The following is an 18,605-nucleotide window of genomic DNA, read 5'->3' as shown; positions in this document are numbered from 1 at the left end:
GCCTTGCCGGTTCCTGCCGGGCTGTCGCTGTCTGTAGCGATCCGGGTCTGGTAACGGGAAGCGGAGAGGGGACGGGAGGGGCCGGGCAGGGCCGGGCCGGGCCGATCCGGGGAGCCCCCTCGAGATGGCGAGGCCGAAGAGGGGGTGCTGAGGGCTCCTCCGGCGCCGCCGCCGCCGTCGTTGTCCGAGGGCCTCTGCCGAGGCTGAAGGCGCTCGGCGTGGCGGGGCTGCAAGCCTCGCTTGCGTGCCCGGGGACAGGTCTCCGGCCTTTGCCCGGCGGGGACGGGCACCTGCGTCGGTGTCAATAATTCGAGCGGAGCCACCTCCGTCGGGAAGGGCGGCCGGGAGGAGCCGGGGCTGCCGGCCGGGGGCTGCCGCAGCTTCCTCCGAGCTTTGTTCGGAGGGGTTGTGCCCCAAACTTGGGCTGTCGTTGCCCGCCTCTAGCCCAGAAGCTCGTTTTTGGAGGGGGCGCGGACCGTGTCGCTGCCGCTGGCTCGCTTCTCGGCTCCCGGCCGGGGCTTGAGTCCGGAGGATGAGGGTGTGCTTGCAGCTGAAGCCTTTCCGAGACTGCTCGGGACTTTCTTTTGTTCACTTCTCCCAGTACTTTGCTCTGAAGATGTTTGTGGTTTTGGCTCGTAGCCTCTGTGTAAAGTTGGCGTGGTTTCTTAAAGTTTGCCCTTCCTTTTGAATGGTTAGTAGTTGTGCAACAGCCTGTCTACCTCAGCAAGTTAGTACGTAATCGGTTAGGGCATTGAGGTATTCTGACTACTAACTTTGTTCGTGAGGTCTACTTTATGTGCCTGGGTAGTGGCTGTTTGGGTTAAAGCTGTCGTAACTCTGTTGATTGTATTCAGAGTTGTTAATAAAGGCAGTAATTCAGCATAAAGCTGTCTACTGCAGATAGATTTCTGTAGTAAATTCATATTTAGAAATAACAATTTTTTTAGAAATTGTAGATACAGTCCTGATGGCTTGGAAGTGGCTTGGGCTAAACAAAACAGGAGTATTCATTCAGAAGTATGAGTGGTAGCAATAGATCCTAAACCTTGAGATGCAGAGTAGGAAGTCAAATGTTTGAGCTAAATGGGCCATTAGTAGAGAAGTGATGGGTATGGTTTCACAGCTGAGGAGGTTAAGTAGGACATGAGTTTACACTGTAGAAATAATTATGGAATAAGTGCATATTTATGCATGTAATTTTTGAAGATACTAGAGATACAGATCTTGAGGTATCAGACTTAGGGTCTTATGGACTAGCTCTTGGGCAAACCTTGCCTGAAATCTTTTTTAACCCTGATAAGTTCTAAAATGACTAATTCTACTAATGCTGTACTGAGTCTGTCCGGGATGGAGTTAACTTTCTTCATAGCAGCCTGTACGGTGCTGTGTTTTGGATTTGTGGCTAAAACAGTGTTGATAACACACCAGTGTTTTGGCTGTTGCTGAAGGGTGCTTGCACAGCATCAAGGCTTTCTCTTTGTCCTACTCTGTCCTCCGCTCCTCTTGAATAGGCTGGGGATGGGCAAGAGACTGAGAGAGAAGACAGCTGGGATGGCTGACCCAAACTGGCCGAAGGGAAATTGCCTACCACATAATATCATGCTCAGCAATAAAAGATGAGGTAGAGGAAGAAGAAGGGGGGTTTTTGGCTTCCAGGGTGGCCGTTGTTCAGAGACTGGCTGGAGCATTAATTTGCCTGTGGGAGGTGGTGAGCAATTTCCTTTGCTTCACTTGTTTTTGGGTTGGGTTTTTCTGGTTGGGGGGCGGGGAGTGTTTCCACTTTCCTTCACCTATCAAACTGTCTTTCTCTTGACCCATGAGTTTTCTCACTTTTGCTCTTCCAGTTCTGTGCACTTGCCACGGTTCTTCATCAGATCACTCTTCTGTTGAGATTAAGTGATGTGCTGGATATAGGAATGCAGACTGCTTTGACAGTAGATATCTACTTTGAAGGAGTAATGTGGATATGAGGGAGTATAATCTGTAGTTGTGGCAGCAGAACCTAAAATGTTCTGTTTTATTACAAGACTAAAGACATAAAATGTTGGAAAGAATTTGGAAGGAATGAGGGAGTCCAGATGTGTTCCTTGGAGTTCTGTGGACACCATGTTCTTGTATCTTCGGTGACTGGGATCCTCCCTGCTTTCTGTTAGTAGCTAGTGAAGCTTGAGAGAACAGGTCTGATTTGATGGCCAGCAAATTTTATTTCTTTTGCATACTGGTTTGCATGCATGTCTTGCCTTCACTAGAAGTTCTGCTGGAGACTTAGATGAAATACTTGATTAATTTTTCCCTGCATACCTACACCTCTGATGGACTGATACTGTAAGAAGAACTGAATATGAGAGTAGGAAATAAAAAAATCATCCATTGGAAGTCTGAATGGAAGTGCTTTATAGTTAAGTCTCTGGATTTAGAGCTTCCACAGCTATGTTTCTCTCCACTTCTGGTAGCAAATTTGACCTATTGCTGCAGGGGGGACTATGGTTCTCTCAGCTCCACCAGATTCTAGTTCAGGAAGAGTTAGGACTGTTGCTTGGACAAGATTCCTTTACGCTTGTCTCATTCCCCTTTTAGTAGGCAAACCTACTCTAGGATTAGATAGAATCTGTCTTTTAAATGAAGATTTGCTGTTCTTTTGTTGTTGTTTTTTGGGTTTTGGTTTTGTTTTTTTATGCAAACTTACAGAGAGCAAGGTAAATGCAAAAACAGTAACGAGAGAACACTTCAGGTAAACTAATGAAACAGAGTTAAGTGACTTTAAATGCAATTCTTGTAGAATTCCAATTATTACTCTTTATAATGCAGTCTGATGACGCTTCTGTCAAGTTGCACTGTGTTTACGGCCAAAGTTAGTTCTCCAGTTGTTAACTTTGAAATGATACATAGCCATCAAATGAAAAAGTATTTTCTAAAAATGTTCTATTTCTTTTCAGTCCTGTTAAATTATGAAGGCATTTTGAGGTCCTAATCAACAATGGAGGAAACGGATAGGGAAGCAGTTGCAACAGCTGTTCAGAGAGTAGCGGGAATGCTTCAGCGTCCTGATCAGCTGGATAAAGTGGAGCAGTATCGCAGGAGGGAAGCTCGTAAGAAGGCTTCAGTAGAAGCTCGACTCAAGGTACGAAGTTCGATAAACCTGAGTGTCCGTGGTGCAGCATGAATGTACCTTCTTTTTTTTGCATTCTGTTTTCTGATTCTACATTTTCATCCAGATAGTTTTAAACTGGACTTTAATTTTTGCTCTGTGTCCAAAACAGAAACTTTGCATCCTGAAAGTAATGCAAACTAATGCTGTACATACTACTGAAATTTTATTCAAGGATTTCAAGTGTTCTTATGTCCTGTAACTTATACGGTTTATCCATGGACAGCTACTTTTGTACTGTGTAGCCTGTCGGCCAACAAACCTTTGTCTTAATGGTTGAATGCTGAACTTGTAACAAAAAGTTGAAGATGGCGACTGAAAAAGATCAGTCAGTTTAGTCTCTGACTTTTACATGGTATTTTGGAAGATAGCTAAAATCTATCACGTTCTTGTCTCTTGCGGAAGTGTACCCCATGATTTTCCCTCTCCTTCACATGTGTACATGTGAGTGCACGCATGCACATGGACACACACAGACTTAGCCTGAAATACGAGTGAGGTCATCCTATGTTTATATGTGTTACTGAGTTCTGTGTTTTCTTCTTTCACTGGTGCTCACTAGCCAACAGTTGGTTTAGACCACTGTATTAAGTAACTGGAGTAGAGCCTTAGAAAAGTGTTTTGGGAAATATTTTGGGGTTTACCAGATCAAAATGGCTGGTATACACTGTATCTAATCTTACATTTCAGAATAAGTTAGTTTATTTCACAACTATTTGATGGCTCCTTCTTTGTGGGGGTCTGCATGAAGTAGAAGAGAGCCTGCCTTCTTTCACAGTGGAAAAATCTGTTAGCAAATTACACGTTAATTTTTGTCTGTAGCATGAAGTGTATAGTGGAGTCTGTTAATAATGTATCAGCTGTTTAGTTACTGTGATCTATTTATAATACATGAGCACAGTCATTTGCCTACTGGCTGCTTCTATAGACAGTGATGACTAAACACAACTATAAGTTTTGTAAATGCCCAAGTCCACTTTATAGCTAATTTTCTTGTCGTTTTCCGTAAGTTACCTTAACTTCAGTCATCTATAGATGGTCAGAAATACCTGTTCCAAAAAGAAGTACAACGCCCCTTAATCCATTCAGGATGCGTTCCTGAAACAGGTGATGGTTAGTGATGGAATGGATAGCAAAGCAGTTTTTCCTGTAAGAATTACTATAATGGATGGGAGCACAGAGAGGATGTAAGAAATGCTCTTGCTCTGTGTTTAAATTGTGTATATGTATGGTGTGGAAGATGGAGAGACAGGGTCATCAGGATCGGCAGCCAGAGGAGTTGCTGACTTTTCAGGTTGGATCACTGTTGAAATACCTCAGCTGCCTCATCTATGTGAATGAACACATGGTAAATCTTTTAGTGTGGACATGTTGGTGCTTCTTTCTGGCTGGATGTGCTTTCATCTTTGTCATCGTTTTCTTCAGATGAATCAAGATAATCAAGTCAAACAAGGGTGAAGAGTAGAAAACTCTTTTTTGATAGTTGTGTGTCACTTACAAGGATGAAGCCGCAGAGGTCTGGAATGGTGTTGTGCCCAAAAAACCAGCATCTCCTCCAGCTGGTTATCCTACTCCTCTCTCTGTATCCTCTCCCAAATATAATTATGTCCATTTCTTACATCCTTCTCTCCATTTCTTCCTGCGTTATATAAATTCTTACAGGAAAAACTGCTTTGAAATTTGTCAGACTCATCCGCTTCATGCGTGGGACTGATGGCAGTTAGTGAAGCAGTATTTTTAAGCATCGGTAGCAGAACTCTGAAATGATGAGTGGATAAGCACCAGCTAGCACTGTAGGGTAGTACTTCTGGGCTCTGCAGTCCAAGATGTAGGCAAAGAGCTGCTTGGACTCTGTTGCAGAGCCTGAAAAGTTATGAGCATTGGCAGCCATCTCTGTGCACATATTCAGTCAATGGGAGAACTTAGGTTTTGGTTTTCTCTCACCCTGAAGAAATACTGCATACATATCCTAGGAGAGTTCTTATGTCATGGGTTTTCCTGAGTATAAACATGCTTGAATCCTCTACCTTTTGATTCTTAGTGGCTGTGCAATCATGAATTTGAACCATAGGGCTCTAGGGAGACCAGGCAGCCAAGGTCCTGGTTCCGTGGCTTCATGTTGAGGGCTGTCACTTGAAAAGAGATAAAAATGAAGTTTTGAGCCCTGTTCCTAGGATGGCTTGGTTTTGGTTTTGTTTTTTTAATACAGCGATGGTCAGTCCAATCTAAGATGGGTATGCATTCTAGGAAGTCAAGTCCACAATGCTAGGACATGCCTCACTCCCTGTCCCCCCACCCCCTTCCCTGGCCCCAGCTGACTACTAGAACACAAAGTGAACATGGGTGGATGTAGATTTTTCCCTGGCTGTTTGTGTCAGTGACCAAGATTAGTGATTGTTTCAGTTTAACATAATCAAGTTTCTGCAAAAGTTAAATAGGCAAAAATTTGAATATGTAATACTTGGAAGATCTACCTCAGAAGAAATTGAAATATCAAAATCAGAAGTATTGAACGTTTAATGGTCATGTGATTTTTAAAATACTTTATGGTCAGCTTCAGGAGATTGTGTTTGAGTATCATATTGAATGTTTGAGTATCCTAATTACCTCAGTTCCTGTAGGGGAAAAATGTGTTAATGCAGCAATTCTGTAGATAGATATTGTATAAAAATGCCTTACCACTGCTTAATTGTACTGAGTCGGGCAGGAAAATAAATTTTTATCGATGAAATCAGCACATCATAATTTGAAAGTACATAAATAGCGGTAGTTTAAGAATCACTGCTTTTTTCTGGGACTTTCCCAGTACATTTAAAACACAATAAATGTTGTTCATAGTTACCAGGATTTCCTCTTTGGCTTCTAGTATCAGACAAAAAGTTCCATGACTGCCCAAGCTTTTTGGCATTAAAAATACGGCAAAAAATGTGTTTTGAGCTTAGCGAAACCATTAGTGCCTCACTTCTTTACTGGTTACTTCCAAGTCCTTGAGGTAAGCAACTGAGTTTTCACTGATGTCTTGCCTTTGGTTTGTCTTTTGAAGTCTGTTATTTCCAGTTTCATTTTCCACTCACCTTATTTCATCTTAGTCACATCTTTTTAAAAATACATATATAAAAAACATCCTGTGGATGTGATCTGATTTCTTTCACTCATATATGCACTATAATGCATTTTCTGTAAGGTGTCTGGACCGTCAAATGATATTCAGGACTAACAGCCTATGTGAAGAGTGATTATTTCAAGTGTCACCTGTCACAAGAGCTATTTATATCAATAACCTCTCTTTATGCCAAAATAATCTAGTAGCTGGATTGTTGGTCTCGTTGATGTTTTACAGTGCAAAACTTTATTCAGTTTGGGGTTTTGTTGGTTTTTGTTTTGACTGAATTCCTTTTGATTTTTTTTTCTTTTTTTTTTTGCTTTCAGGCATGACAGGCTGGAGGGGGTTTTTTAGAACATTTCAGAATTTTAATTTTTTTTTTTTTCTAGAACATTTTCAGTTGGCAGTCAAAATTTTTAATCGGTTTGGTAAAATGCTTTGTGAATCTGTACATACCAAGCATTCTGTTGAAACATCTATATCGGCTTTCTTCTGATAGCCCCCTTTGAAGTGAATTTATGAAGGAAATGCAAAGAAATCTGATTCTGCCTTCCCGTGATCCTGGTTTAATAAAGATTTATAAAGATAATGATCTATCTGCCTAAGCTCCTATGTTAGCTTTGTGGGTGAACCAGTTGTATCTAGGTCCTTTAAAACTAGATGCAACTTCAGAACTTCAAAAAAAGAATATGTGCGCACACACGGCGTAAGTTACACGTTTCTAGTAAGCTATAATATTACCTTTTCAGGTTTGTTTTCCTCTGAAAATGTTAGATACTGAAATTAAAATTAATTCTTGAGAAGCATTGTAAATACCGAACCTATAATGATTAATACGAGTTCTTTCTTTGTTTTATTGTTTGTATTTAAGGCAGCAATCCAGTCACAGTTAGATGGAGTACGAACAGGTTTAAGTCAACTGCACAATGCACTGAATGATGTGAAGGACATTCAGCAGTCTTTGATAGATGTCAATAAGGACTGGAGACAGAGCATCAACACCATAGAAAACCTCAAGGATGTTAAGGATGCTGTAGTGCAACACAGCCAACTAGCAGCTGCTGTAGAAAATCTCAAGAACATCTTTTCAGGTAATCTAATGTTTATATAATCCATCACATAGTGAAAGCTCTTTAAAATGGTACTAACAGCTATAAGGTTGTCAAGTAATGTTGAGAACTTTAAACCTCACTGGAAATGAAGAATTAAGGAAGAATCACCTACGCATCACATTCAGGGAAGTAGCTGGTAACCATTTCATATATATCAAGTCTAAATTGTGCTGTCAGAACTTTTAGTCTGGCCTATCTCATCATCAGACACAAGTCACAAAGAAGCTTCTTGCTAGCAATCAGTAGCAAAGATAACATGTTTAGTATAAAAGACTGAAATATGCAAGTGGCATGTACAGAAAGAAAATTCGTGAAGATCTGGAATGTTGCCAGTGAGTTGGGCACCTACAACAAGCTTAGGTGGTTGGGTAAAAATAGTCCCAGATGATTTTAGGAAGCAAAAATTTTTTGCAGAATATGAAACAGCAAGATCTCCAGTCAAAGATTCCCTGGCAGTCTTTCTCACACAACAGCTAGGAGCCTGAAGGATTTCCATTAATGTTATAAGCGTAAGTATAAACTACCTGAAGTTCAGTTTCAGCTGTGCACAGTCCTGGCTTCCCAGTCAGACAGCACAATCACGGAAACCAACTCATGCATAGGGGAATTATACATGGGAAATACTTCTTCCTTGCACCACTGCACAATTGCAAAGGTTTGCAAAATTAAATAAGATTAATGTGATATAATGGATACTGTAAAGATAAAGAAAATGGTATTACCTCTGTCCTTCTATGCAGCCTTTTTGGTGCACATTCCATTCCATCTTGAATCAGGGTGAATTCCTTGCCAGGACTTTTCTGCTTATAAGTAATTTTAAGAATTTTACCTCTATAATGGGGGCTAAGCCTATCATACCCCTTTGATTTTATTTAGATAGTCTTTTCTCTCCTCTTCTCTCCTGAAAGTAGTTCCCAAAATGTGCCTCTAAAGAAAAATTGTTTCCCAGTCATACCAGGTTGATTTGTTTAATCTCTGTAAGAGTGTATCTAACTGCTATGGTACCAAACTGGGATATGGTGTGCAACTTAAAGAAAAAGACTAGTATTTACATTCAATGTCTACCAATGAAAAACAACAACAAAATTCTGTGTGTTCCAATGCTGAGTAATTTTGGGGGTGTTGTTTTCTTTTAGATTGATGAATGCAATTGAGACAGTACGCCTTTTCTTTTCTGGCATTCTGAGAGGTTTTTAGTGTGAAGCATCTCCCCCCTGGGATTGTTAAACAGTATAGTTGATGATAACTTCACTCTGAGCAAAACAAATGTTCTATCAACCAAGTGGTTTTCATCATGATTAATGATTGCGTATAACTGACTTTGCAAACCTTGTTTGGGGGCTGCCAGTTCCATCACTAGCTGCCTTTTTTGCAGTGACAATTTTTCTGCTGAGATTTTTCAGTTCTTTCGCCCACAGGATCCTAATCCTCTTCTATAATATTCCTCAAATACTGAAAAATAAAAAAGAAAAAAAATCTTCTAAATAGTTTAGCAGCATAGGTAATTGTCCATATTCTTCCTTTGTGCCTTAGGCAGGCAAAAACTGTTCTTTCAAGAAGGAGGTAAAATTCAGTGTTTGTTGGGTATGTGCAGCCTCAGGTTCAACAGGGTGAGTGACTTTTAGTCAGGCAAGTTAAAAGCCTTTTGTGTAAGATATAAGGAAGCTAGTACTGCAGTTTGTTTCATAGTAGACTTTCATGGATTTTTTTTTAATTTTTTTTTTTAAGGGGGGAGAGGGAGAGAAAGGAATTTATGTTCTGTTGACACTATAATCTTTGTTTAGCTACTGATCAAAATGGAGCATTGGAGTTAATGTGTAAAGTTACACAGCATTTACTAAGAATTTTTTAATACTTCAAAATAATTTCCTTCAAATTATTTCAAAAGAATTACTACAGCTGTTTTCCAGCTTGTTTCCTAGTGCTGTTATTGTCTTGTATTTATTCTTTGTATTTTGATTGTGTTGTTTTACTCTTTTTCTTCTTTCTTCTTCTTTTCTTTCAGTTCCAGAGATAGTCAGGGAGACCCAAGATCTGATTGAGCGAGGGGAACTGTTGCAAGCTCATCGAAAACTGATGGATTTAGAATGTTCTCGTGATAACCTGATGTATGAGCAGTATCGCATGGACAGCAAAAACACACATGACATGAACCTCATCCATACATACTTTGGGGATATGCAGAAACTTTCTGAGGAGTTGGCAAAGCAACTTTGGATGGTGGTTCAAAGATCTCTTGTTACAGTCCGTCGAGATCCAACCTTGCTTGTTTCTGTTGTTAGGATAATTGAGAGGGAGGAGAAAATTGACAGGCGCATGTTAGACCGGAAAAAACAAACTGGGTTCATACCTCCTGGCAGACCAAAAAAGTGGAAAGAAAAAATGTTCAACATTTTGGAAAGAACTGTGAGCACACGAATTGAAGGCACTCAAGCAGATACTAGAGAATCTGACAAAATGTGGCTTGTGCGCCATCTAGAAATCATACGTAAATACGTCCTTGATGACCTGCTTGTGGCTAAAACCCTGCTGGATCAATGTTTTCCCCCACATTATGACATTTTCAACAGATTGCTAAACATGTACCATCAAGCTTTGTCCACCCGCATGCAAGAGCTTGCTGCAGAGGATCTGGAAGCAAATGAGATTGTTAGCCTTCTAACTTGGGTTTTAAATACATACAAAAGGTAAGGTCCCCTTATCTTTTCTGTTAGCCATAGTTGAGAGTAAGCATGCAAAACACAGTTTATGTGCTAATATTTGCACGTCTATTAACATGTAATAAGATAAAACAAAAGAGGGATAATAGTAAACAACTTGCTGTTTTGATATTTGTTATGCATTTTGCTTCGTGGAAATTGCTCCTTAAAACTTGTTTGCATTTTCTAATATGTGATTTTTGACTTGCTTTGTAAGCTTGAAGTTTTAATGCAGTTAAAGACCTGCTTGAAGCTACAGTCACCTTGTACTTCTGTGCCAGTTTGGTGAAGTACTGGGAAGAGCAGAAGAGACTTAAGAGCTCTTGTGTGTGAAACAAAATGTTTGTTGCTGGCCATAGCCCCAGAAGATTTGTATGGTAATTAACTTTCTATGGTTCTTTTTTACAGGGGCTGGCACTGTTTCAGTGTTGCTTCATTACTGTTCAATGGAAAGAATGTAATAACTTCCTTCAGGTTTTCTCTCAGAACTGTGTGGTGATTTGTTTATTTAGAAGAATTTCTGCTTACAGGTTGTCTCCTGTGATACTCTTAAACTGTTTTCTTTTGAATTGTGTGATTTGTTGGAACAACTTAAGCATTATGTCTTCCCCCCCCCATCCTCCAGGTAGAAACAGCTCAAATGGCAACTGTTTCGTTTTTGCTGGCATGTAGTTACTAAAGCAACTGATTTGTTTGGGGAAAAAGTAATGCTAGGCTTTCTGTGGCTCATGACTGTAATCCTGTTTTCAATAGCTGGCATTGACCCAGAGTCTCTGCTGTGTACATGTTTGCTGTCTTCAATTGTTCAGTCTCGCTAATTCAACAGATTGGACGCTTGAGTTCAAACTCTATGGTTTAGAGTATAATACCATAAAGCAAATAGGTAGAAGATAATACCATTCTCTAGAATTTTTATAACCAGCTTTGAGATTCATTTTGTGTTCAGAACTCTGTGCTTTGCTTGCTTTGCTCTGCGCTGTGAAGTTCTCCTGCTTTCCTTCCCTGCAAGGAACAATCAGGAGCACCCACTAATGCATACTTACATGACATACCTGTGCAGGGTATATGAGAGATGCAGCTACCAATAAGGAGCTGAGTTCATTGGCCTTTTCTTCTTTGTTAATAGAAGGCCAGAGGAATAACTCCACAGTGAATGCAAATCAGAAATACGTGAATCCCTCTTCCTAGAGGTGCATGGCCTTGGCAGAAATTCTGCTCTCAGGTTCTTCATTTATGTCCTGAGGCTGATGTTCCAGTAAAGCAACTCTTGGTCTTAAAATTGCCCTTCTATCCTTTCCGCCGAAAGTAGAGCAGATTGCTATTGAGTTATACAATTCAGAGCTCAAGCACTCTCAGTCCATGTGTTCCGTCATAAGAAGGGCGAAGGGAGGCAGGAAAGCCAGCATTGCATCTATTTACAAAGCAAACAAATCAAAATGGGATCACTCCTGCTAAAGCAAGTTATGTGGCTCATAGCACCTGATGGCAGAGTCTTGTAAAGGAAGTGAAAGAGTGAGAGGAGTGGGCAGAGTACAAGATATCTGAGAATGCACTTCTCTCCTGGGTATCCATGTAACAAGTGTGACGGAAATTAGAGGAGATATCTCAGGAAAAAAAATTAAGGCTTTGGGTTTCTCTCTTCGCTTAAAAAAAAAAGAAAAAAAAATCCTGAGGACAGTACAGTAATTGTATTTTTATAGATTACAATGAACTGTTATAAAGAGGATGATAATTAGGTGCTGTGTATGTTTGTAGTGGACAGTGGAAGAAGAAATTGGCTCAGGCTTGTGAGTGGGAAGAGTAAAGTGCTCAAGCAGGATACTTGCAGAGCTTACCAAATGTCGCTGGACATTTCTTAACAGTACAATAAACAGTTCTCTATAAGGATATGTTTATAATAAACTGTGAAGTAAGATGCCCTATATGACATCATGAGATCTGTGTTTCTGTGATATTTCACCCTCTTTTCCCTGTATGAAAAATAGGTTCTAAACTGCTGTTACATTCTTTGTTCACTTCTGTGGAACACTGTATGGTGGAAGATCGTTTTGTCCTTTCTAATCTTTCTCTACTTTTAATAAATGTAATTGAATATTAGAGGGAACATATACATTTGTATTTTCATATTACAGCTGCACTTCCAAACCAGCTGAGAAAATACTGACCAATTAAGAGAAGCATTGAGGTTTTTTTCCATGTAATGAATTGTTAAGAAAGCCACGTGTAACTTCTGTTTACGATATTTGCAAGATAGGAGTTTTAAAAGAATTGTGTTCTTCTTAACCAGAGCATGTCTTGGAAGCTGTTTGTAGAACTGTATTCAGCTCATAGCTGAGAAATAAAGCGATGCTCCATGTGGAATAATAGCCTTTAATATTTGAGTGGGAAGCAGTTTTACTGTGCTAGATGTATTTCTCTTTCATATTTAAGTCAATGAGAGCTTTGGAAACATACTGCTATTACTAAATCTGTACTGGGTTGGGATCAGGACCCTAATCTGGGTTTTAGGGAAAATATAAGTCTTGTAAGATCCTGATGCCCATATTCATAACATCATTTTAGCAGATACTGATCAAGTGTTGACAAAACTGCTAAGAGTTCAGCAACATTGCTACAGACAGTGTCAACAATCTTCACTCTAAGGAACAGAAGGAATGGTACTATGTATCTAGCTGGATGCTGTTTCTGGATTGAGTACCTCTTTTTACAAGACAGAGCAGGGTTGGTGGCAAGCCTGGCACAGGAGGCAGAATAGCTTTCTAAGATGTTAGTTTCCGGATAATACAATTCTGGTTGAAATTTCATCTTGATTATAAACTTTTTGTTGAAGGGAAATAAGTTCCTTTCCCAGTTAGAAGCCTCCTGACACTTCTAAGAGGGTTGTCTATCCCTTTCTTTCCTCCGGACACTTGGGTTGTGGCAATCGGGTGAGGGAACTTGTGTATAGGAAGAATTTTTGTCTTTGGGGGCTAGAGGTAGAAGCCTGTTGTCTTTGTTTTGGGGTTTCAGTTGGTGAGCTTTGAGAAAGACTTAATGTTTCTCTGGCCTTGTGAAGTAGGGATAATGATGATATAATGAGGCTAGAAATATTTTCTAATATGGCACAGTGCCATAAACAGCTTCTCACATTTCCCCTGAATAAGCCTAGAGCAGGTCCTGCTATTACATGTATTCTTTATGTAAACGGTGACAGAATGGAATTCAGTTTTCTGAATAGCTTGAGCCACTTAAAGTATCTTCAATCTCTTTTCCTACAGGCACAGGAAGATGCTACGAACGTAAAGTGTTCAGTTACAGTGGCTTTTATGGTTTCAAAGACAGGAATTTTGTTCTCTAAGTAGTTAGCCATAGCATGTGGGGTTTTTTTTTAGTTCTTTGAGATTTTTTTTTTTTTCATCGTGTGGAAGCACCACTATGCTGACTCACTGCATGTACCCAGAGAACAACTTTAACTTGCAGAAATGTACAAACTGAACACTTGTTTAGGAATATTTTTTTTAATTTGCTATTTGTTTTTTATAGTTGCCACTGCAAATATAGAATTTGTGGCTTCCTTCTGAAAAGCACGCTAGAAATGGAATGTGAAACAATTTATGTTATTATGATTGAATATATATCCATCAACTGTTAATAAAGCACTCTCTGAAGAGTGTGGGTTTGGGTTTTTGATTTTTTTTGAGCATGAAATATTAAGAGTTCTTGCTATGTTGTGCTTTGGCATGGCTTTGTTCAGTTTAGTTACACAAGCAACTCATTATGTAATCTTATATAGATGCAAAATATCACTGTAAAGTATTAATTTTATATAATCCTTATCAAAATATTTTTGAGGTTGCTCTAGTTTCTTTATAATCCTATAAAACCAAGGATTTTCCTTTGTAAGCAAGTATAGCTAATGGTGCTGTTATAATGCAGTACCCATGAAGTTCACTTTTGATTTGGCATGCAAAATGCTGCTCCTCTTTTTATTAGGTGTATTCTCTACCAATACAGGAAGCATGGGTAGATTTTCTTTTAATATATTTTAGCTTTTGCGGATGTGGTACAAGTAGCAAAACAGAAGCTCCTTTGAGAAACTCTGAGGAGAGTATTTTGTACTTTTCACTGACCTTTCCCATTCTGAAATTCAGACTGTAAGTTGTCTGTCATGACCTCTGAAATTTAAAAGACATATAAAAATGTCCCCTATTAAGAGCCCACAGGTTGAACCAGTTGGCTTTTATTCAGTCTTAAGCAGTCGCTAATTCTCATACATAAAAGTTAGAAACACATGAAAGGGTTGAATATTTAAAATGTCTGTAACATTTTTTTTTAATATATGCTAGGCTATAGCTTTTACATCCTGTTCTTTCTTTTATATAGTTTTATTTACATTCCTTTTAAATGTGTTTATTGTTGCAGCTACTATTAAGAACTTTTTGAAATGTATAGGTATTGGAAAATTGCACCTTACAGTGGTCATACAAAAAAAGCCGCATAGTTTTTAACTTTTTATCTCATTTGTCTTCACTAATCTGTAACGTGTGTTGTTTTTGGTTTTGTTTGTTTGTTGTTTTTTTTTTTTTAAACTCAGTACAGAGATGATGGGAAATTCAGAACTTTCTCCCGAAGTGGATGTAAATTCTCTGAATCCTCTGATTTCACAAAATGTGGTAGACCAGCTTCTCAGCAAGTATATGTCAACACTTACTGTGAGTAACCATAATGCAAAGACGCCTTCGGATGAGTTTGTAGCTGCATTAGTGCCTCAGCGCTGTTCCTCCATCAGAGGAAACTAATGTGACAAATGTGAACTCGATACCATTACTTTTATAAATTTTCATATACTATGTGTAGGTTTGTTTATAAAGTTATAATCAGATGATTTTATAGATGTAAATTGTGACATTTCAAGGAATAATTATGCTTTGCAGACTGTATTAATCATATTTTATTAGAAAGGAAGGAATTCCAGTGTTCATATATCTAAATTCATAGTGCTAGTATGTTGGGTATTACTATATTTACAAGCCACTGAATGCAGCTCAGTCCCAATAATAACTATGTCAACATGTTACAGATGTGAGCTTTTCAAGGTAATCAGGATGTTCATGTTAGCCAGCTTGATTCTTTTAACAGTCTTTTTCCTTTCATGCCTGTTGACTACATGAGCATAATTTCCTTTTGTGGATGCCATTTCAAGTGCATCTTAAATACAAAGACACTGCTTCTTGGTTATCCTAAGAGTCACTGGAAATTGGTCAACTACATGGCAAAGGAATCAGTATGTGATTGTCAGGTTTTTAAATGTATTTTTCTTTAAGGATCCACTGTTGATTGCCTCTGAGACTGGATGTTGGGATAGTTGGAATTTTGGACTTGCTGTTCTTACATTGTTCAATTGAATTCCTACTCCTCCTAAGTTTAGGAGCTCTGCCAAGCAGAGGAGGGAAATTTTTTGCTGCTTTGTACGTGTCAGCTACTAAAATATGTCCAGCAACAACAACTGCTTGGACTTGATACCCATCACAATAATATGAACCGATCGTGTTATGTCTCAAGGAAGTTACCAGTAGGGGCTCTGCTTCACTTTAGCTTTACTAGGACTTTGACGCAAGTTTATTTTTCCACACTTACCTTTAGGACAAAAAAACATTGGTTTGTTTTCTCAAGCTACTTTTGGCTTGACTCAGGAAATGCCTTTGAATTCCTTTTGCCCCTCTTAAGATGAAAAAATATATCGCTTTTTCAGAAATGTTTTTTCCCTACTTACTGAAAAATATTATATATAAAACATTGTTGTATTTATAGTCTATAAATAAAATAAAGCAAAGCTGCTATTCTGTTAAACACAGAGTGGTTTTCTTTTGATGGTTTAGGTTTTTGGCTGTATTTTCTTTTTAATGCAGAAAATACTGAAACTGCCTATTTGTTTCACAGGATTCAGCCTGATCTTATTTTCTACACATCCCTACTTCTACTTTATTTCTTTTGATGTTGTGTTTAAAACTGTTTATAAACAAAATATAACTAGTTCTGTTTGGGTAAATGAAATTATTTCCTAATTGCAGCTATCAACTTAAATATTGATGGTTAAGTCAATAAAAATGTCTCATTTTCATGAGAAATAAAATGCTAATAGATTTTAACAGATTTATAAGAGATTTTTTTTTTTACCCCCAAGCACCTCAGCTTGAAAAAAAGTTCTTGTAAATTATGATCTTAAGGTGAAAAATGTAGATGTCCCCTGGGCTGCTGGCTCAAAAGATTAATTCTTCTTTGCAAATCATATCTCATCAGAGCAGTTCCATGCTTATGAGGAAAAAAGATAGTACATCATTTCATGTAATTGAAAGATGGTATGATATGTACTTAGCAGATTCAGCACTTGACAGGCCACTCAGTGTAGTCAAAAGGAGAAGAAGAAAACTACAGGTCTGTGTTTGTTTAACAGCCTTTCTTGTGCAGGAAGATCGTAAAGCTTTCAGTTTCTTCCTTTATCCTATCTGCTGATAGGAGTTTTGACCAAAAGATACTGATTTAATACATTAAAAAATGTAAACATTTTAAAAAAATAAATATACCTATTTTAGATTTTTTTGCCCTTTCTGCGTACACCTACTGGTCGTGTTTAGTTTTGCAGGTAGGGCATGCTAATATACCTGTGAAGTATGAACTTTTATATTACTAGGGGTTTTAACTAAATGTGAACAAAGTGGGAAAGAGGCAGAAACCTTCAACCCTTTGAAAACATAGGGATAATTATTTTAGATAGACAGAAAGCAAATAATCCAATTACATATTTAGTAAACATGCTGTTCTTTACTAACTACTCTTGCAAATATGTCCATGGTATCTGTGTCATGCAAGTGATCAGAAAACTGGCTTAATCTAGTTCTAAAAACAGTTGTTCTTAACATCTCTTTGCTGTATAATGTGCTTGTTGGATGGAGGAGAGCCAACTGTTGTATCTCCATCACTATTTTCTGCAGCACTTAATTTCCAAGAAACGCAACTCATTTAATCTAATCCTGGGGTTTTGTCCTGAAAGGTAACAAGCATCAGTTTCCTAAAATATAGGTAAAAGGAGCTACAAGCAGATACGTACTAATTTTCCTACATTAAGTATTACCCTACTTTTTTTCAGTTGTTGAAAAACTCACTTTGAAACCTAAAGCCTGAGGCTTAATGAGTGCTTCCAAAGTTAGTAAACATGTTGATTCTGACAAACTGACTTGCTCTTTGGGTTTGGAGCACTCCCCTTTCAAAATGTGCCTAAGCTTGATTCAAACTACATCACTAGTTTACCAGTACTAACCTTTGTCTTTGTCAATGCAAATTTTAATTTGTCTATGTTACCTATATCCTGTAGGGATGACAAGAGTGGTCAACATTATCTGTTACTATGTGACTCTTCATTATGGAAATGGCTGGTATTTCAAATATTGTAGTGGGGTTTTTTGTTGTGTTAAATTAAAAAATCTTTTATTTTCCTTGGTTGCTTTATTTAATGTAGTCTAACATCATTGGCTGGCTACGAAAAGCACTGGAGACAGATAAAAAAGACTGGATAAAAGAAACTGAACCAGAAGCAGATCAAGATGGGTACTATCAGACTACGCTCCCAGCTATTGTTTTTCAGGTATAAGAGAACTTGGTTATTGTAGAAAATCTACAGAAGCAGGACATGGATTTGGGGGAATGGAGGGATGGGAGGGGGAAACCAAACTGTTTGGAATGCCATTGTTTCTATGTCTATTGCAGTATAGTTTTTTTTCCTGTAGAGTTGTTAGTTGGAGGGGTTGTTTCTTTTGAGGTTTTTATTTGCCTTTTTCACTTTAACACTTAGAGACTTCGTTTGTTTTATGTGTAGATTAGAACCATATTTTTCCCAGCCTATTTAGTTGATATTTGTATTTAGTGAACTGCTTTTACTTAGTAAATTTGTAGGATAAGCTTACCAGATGAGACATTTGTAAGTTATTAGAATATTTTTTGTTAAGGTGGTGCTGAGGTAGTTAGGCATGTATTTGTTCCTACAGATTATTCATTATACAAACACCTTAATACTGGAAAGAAAAGTTCTGTTGAAGATCAATAATGTTGCTGTTTAAACACTACTTCAGTCATCATTAATGCCTGTCCAAATTCTTAAATAGCCTCAAAACAGAAAAGATAAAGCTATTTCTAAGATCTTTTAAAACAAACAAACAAAAAAAGGCACCACAAAAAAAAACCAAAACCAACCTCCACCACCCTATTCTTGGTAGTAGAAATGGAAAGTTTTTAAAGTGATCTTTATCAACCAGAAAAATGTCAGCTTATTATGCTCATTTTGTAATTTTTCTTTACAAACATTGTGTTAGGTACCTTCAATGAAAGATAGATGGTCTCTTCTTCCTGCATTTGTTTCCCACTTTATTTTTTTCCTGTCTTATACCAGGATTTTTGCTACGTTCTTCCACATTTGTATTAGTGACAAGGTTGACTTCATCCAATCCTTTTCAGAAGGTGTGTGATGTCAAGGAAACTGGTGGCTGATTGGCTCTAGTGTTGTGCTGTCA

The 18,605-nt window shown here is 38.3% G+C and overlaps 1 protein-coding gene across 3 annotated transcripts in view; it reads left to right on the top strand.

Annotated features, from left to right (window-relative positions):
* EXOC3 (exocyst complex component 3) overlaps positions 1 to 18,605 on the top strand; it is a 28,656-nt gene that overhangs the window by 201 nt on the left and 9,850 nt on the right. The window contains exons 1-6 of one of the 3 annotated variants that reach the window (XM_041123011.1): positions 1,457 to 1,708; positions 2,937 to 3,121; positions 7,123 to 7,342; positions 9,369 to 10,050; positions 14,636 to 14,753; positions 17,558 to 17,683. In XM_041123011.1, coding sequence (XP_040978945.1) covers positions 2,978 to 3,121; positions 7,123 to 7,342; positions 9,369 to 10,050; positions 14,636 to 14,753; positions 17,558 to 17,683 — 1,290 coding nt within the window. In that variant the 5' untranslated portion in view covers positions 1,457 to 1,708; positions 2,937 to 2,977. Of the gene's footprint in view, positions 1 to 1,456; positions 1,709 to 2,936; positions 3,122 to 7,122; positions 7,343 to 7,770; positions 7,873 to 9,368; positions 10,051 to 14,635; positions 14,754 to 17,557; positions 17,684 to 18,605 lie in introns of those variants that run through there. The other 2 variants (XM_030011724.2, XM_041123012.1) reach the window with 2 other exon arrangements.

The sequence above is a fragment of the Aquila chrysaetos genome, chromosome 4 (assembly GCF_900496995.4).
Source record: "Aquila chrysaetos chrysaetos chromosome 4, bAquChr1.4, whole genome shotgun sequence".
Taxonomy (NCBI): Eukaryota; Metazoa; Chordata; class Aves; order Accipitriformes; family Accipitridae; genus Aquila; species Aquila chrysaetos.
Note: the sequence above shows the minus strand (reverse complement) of the source record. Positions and strands in the feature narration are given on the sequence as shown.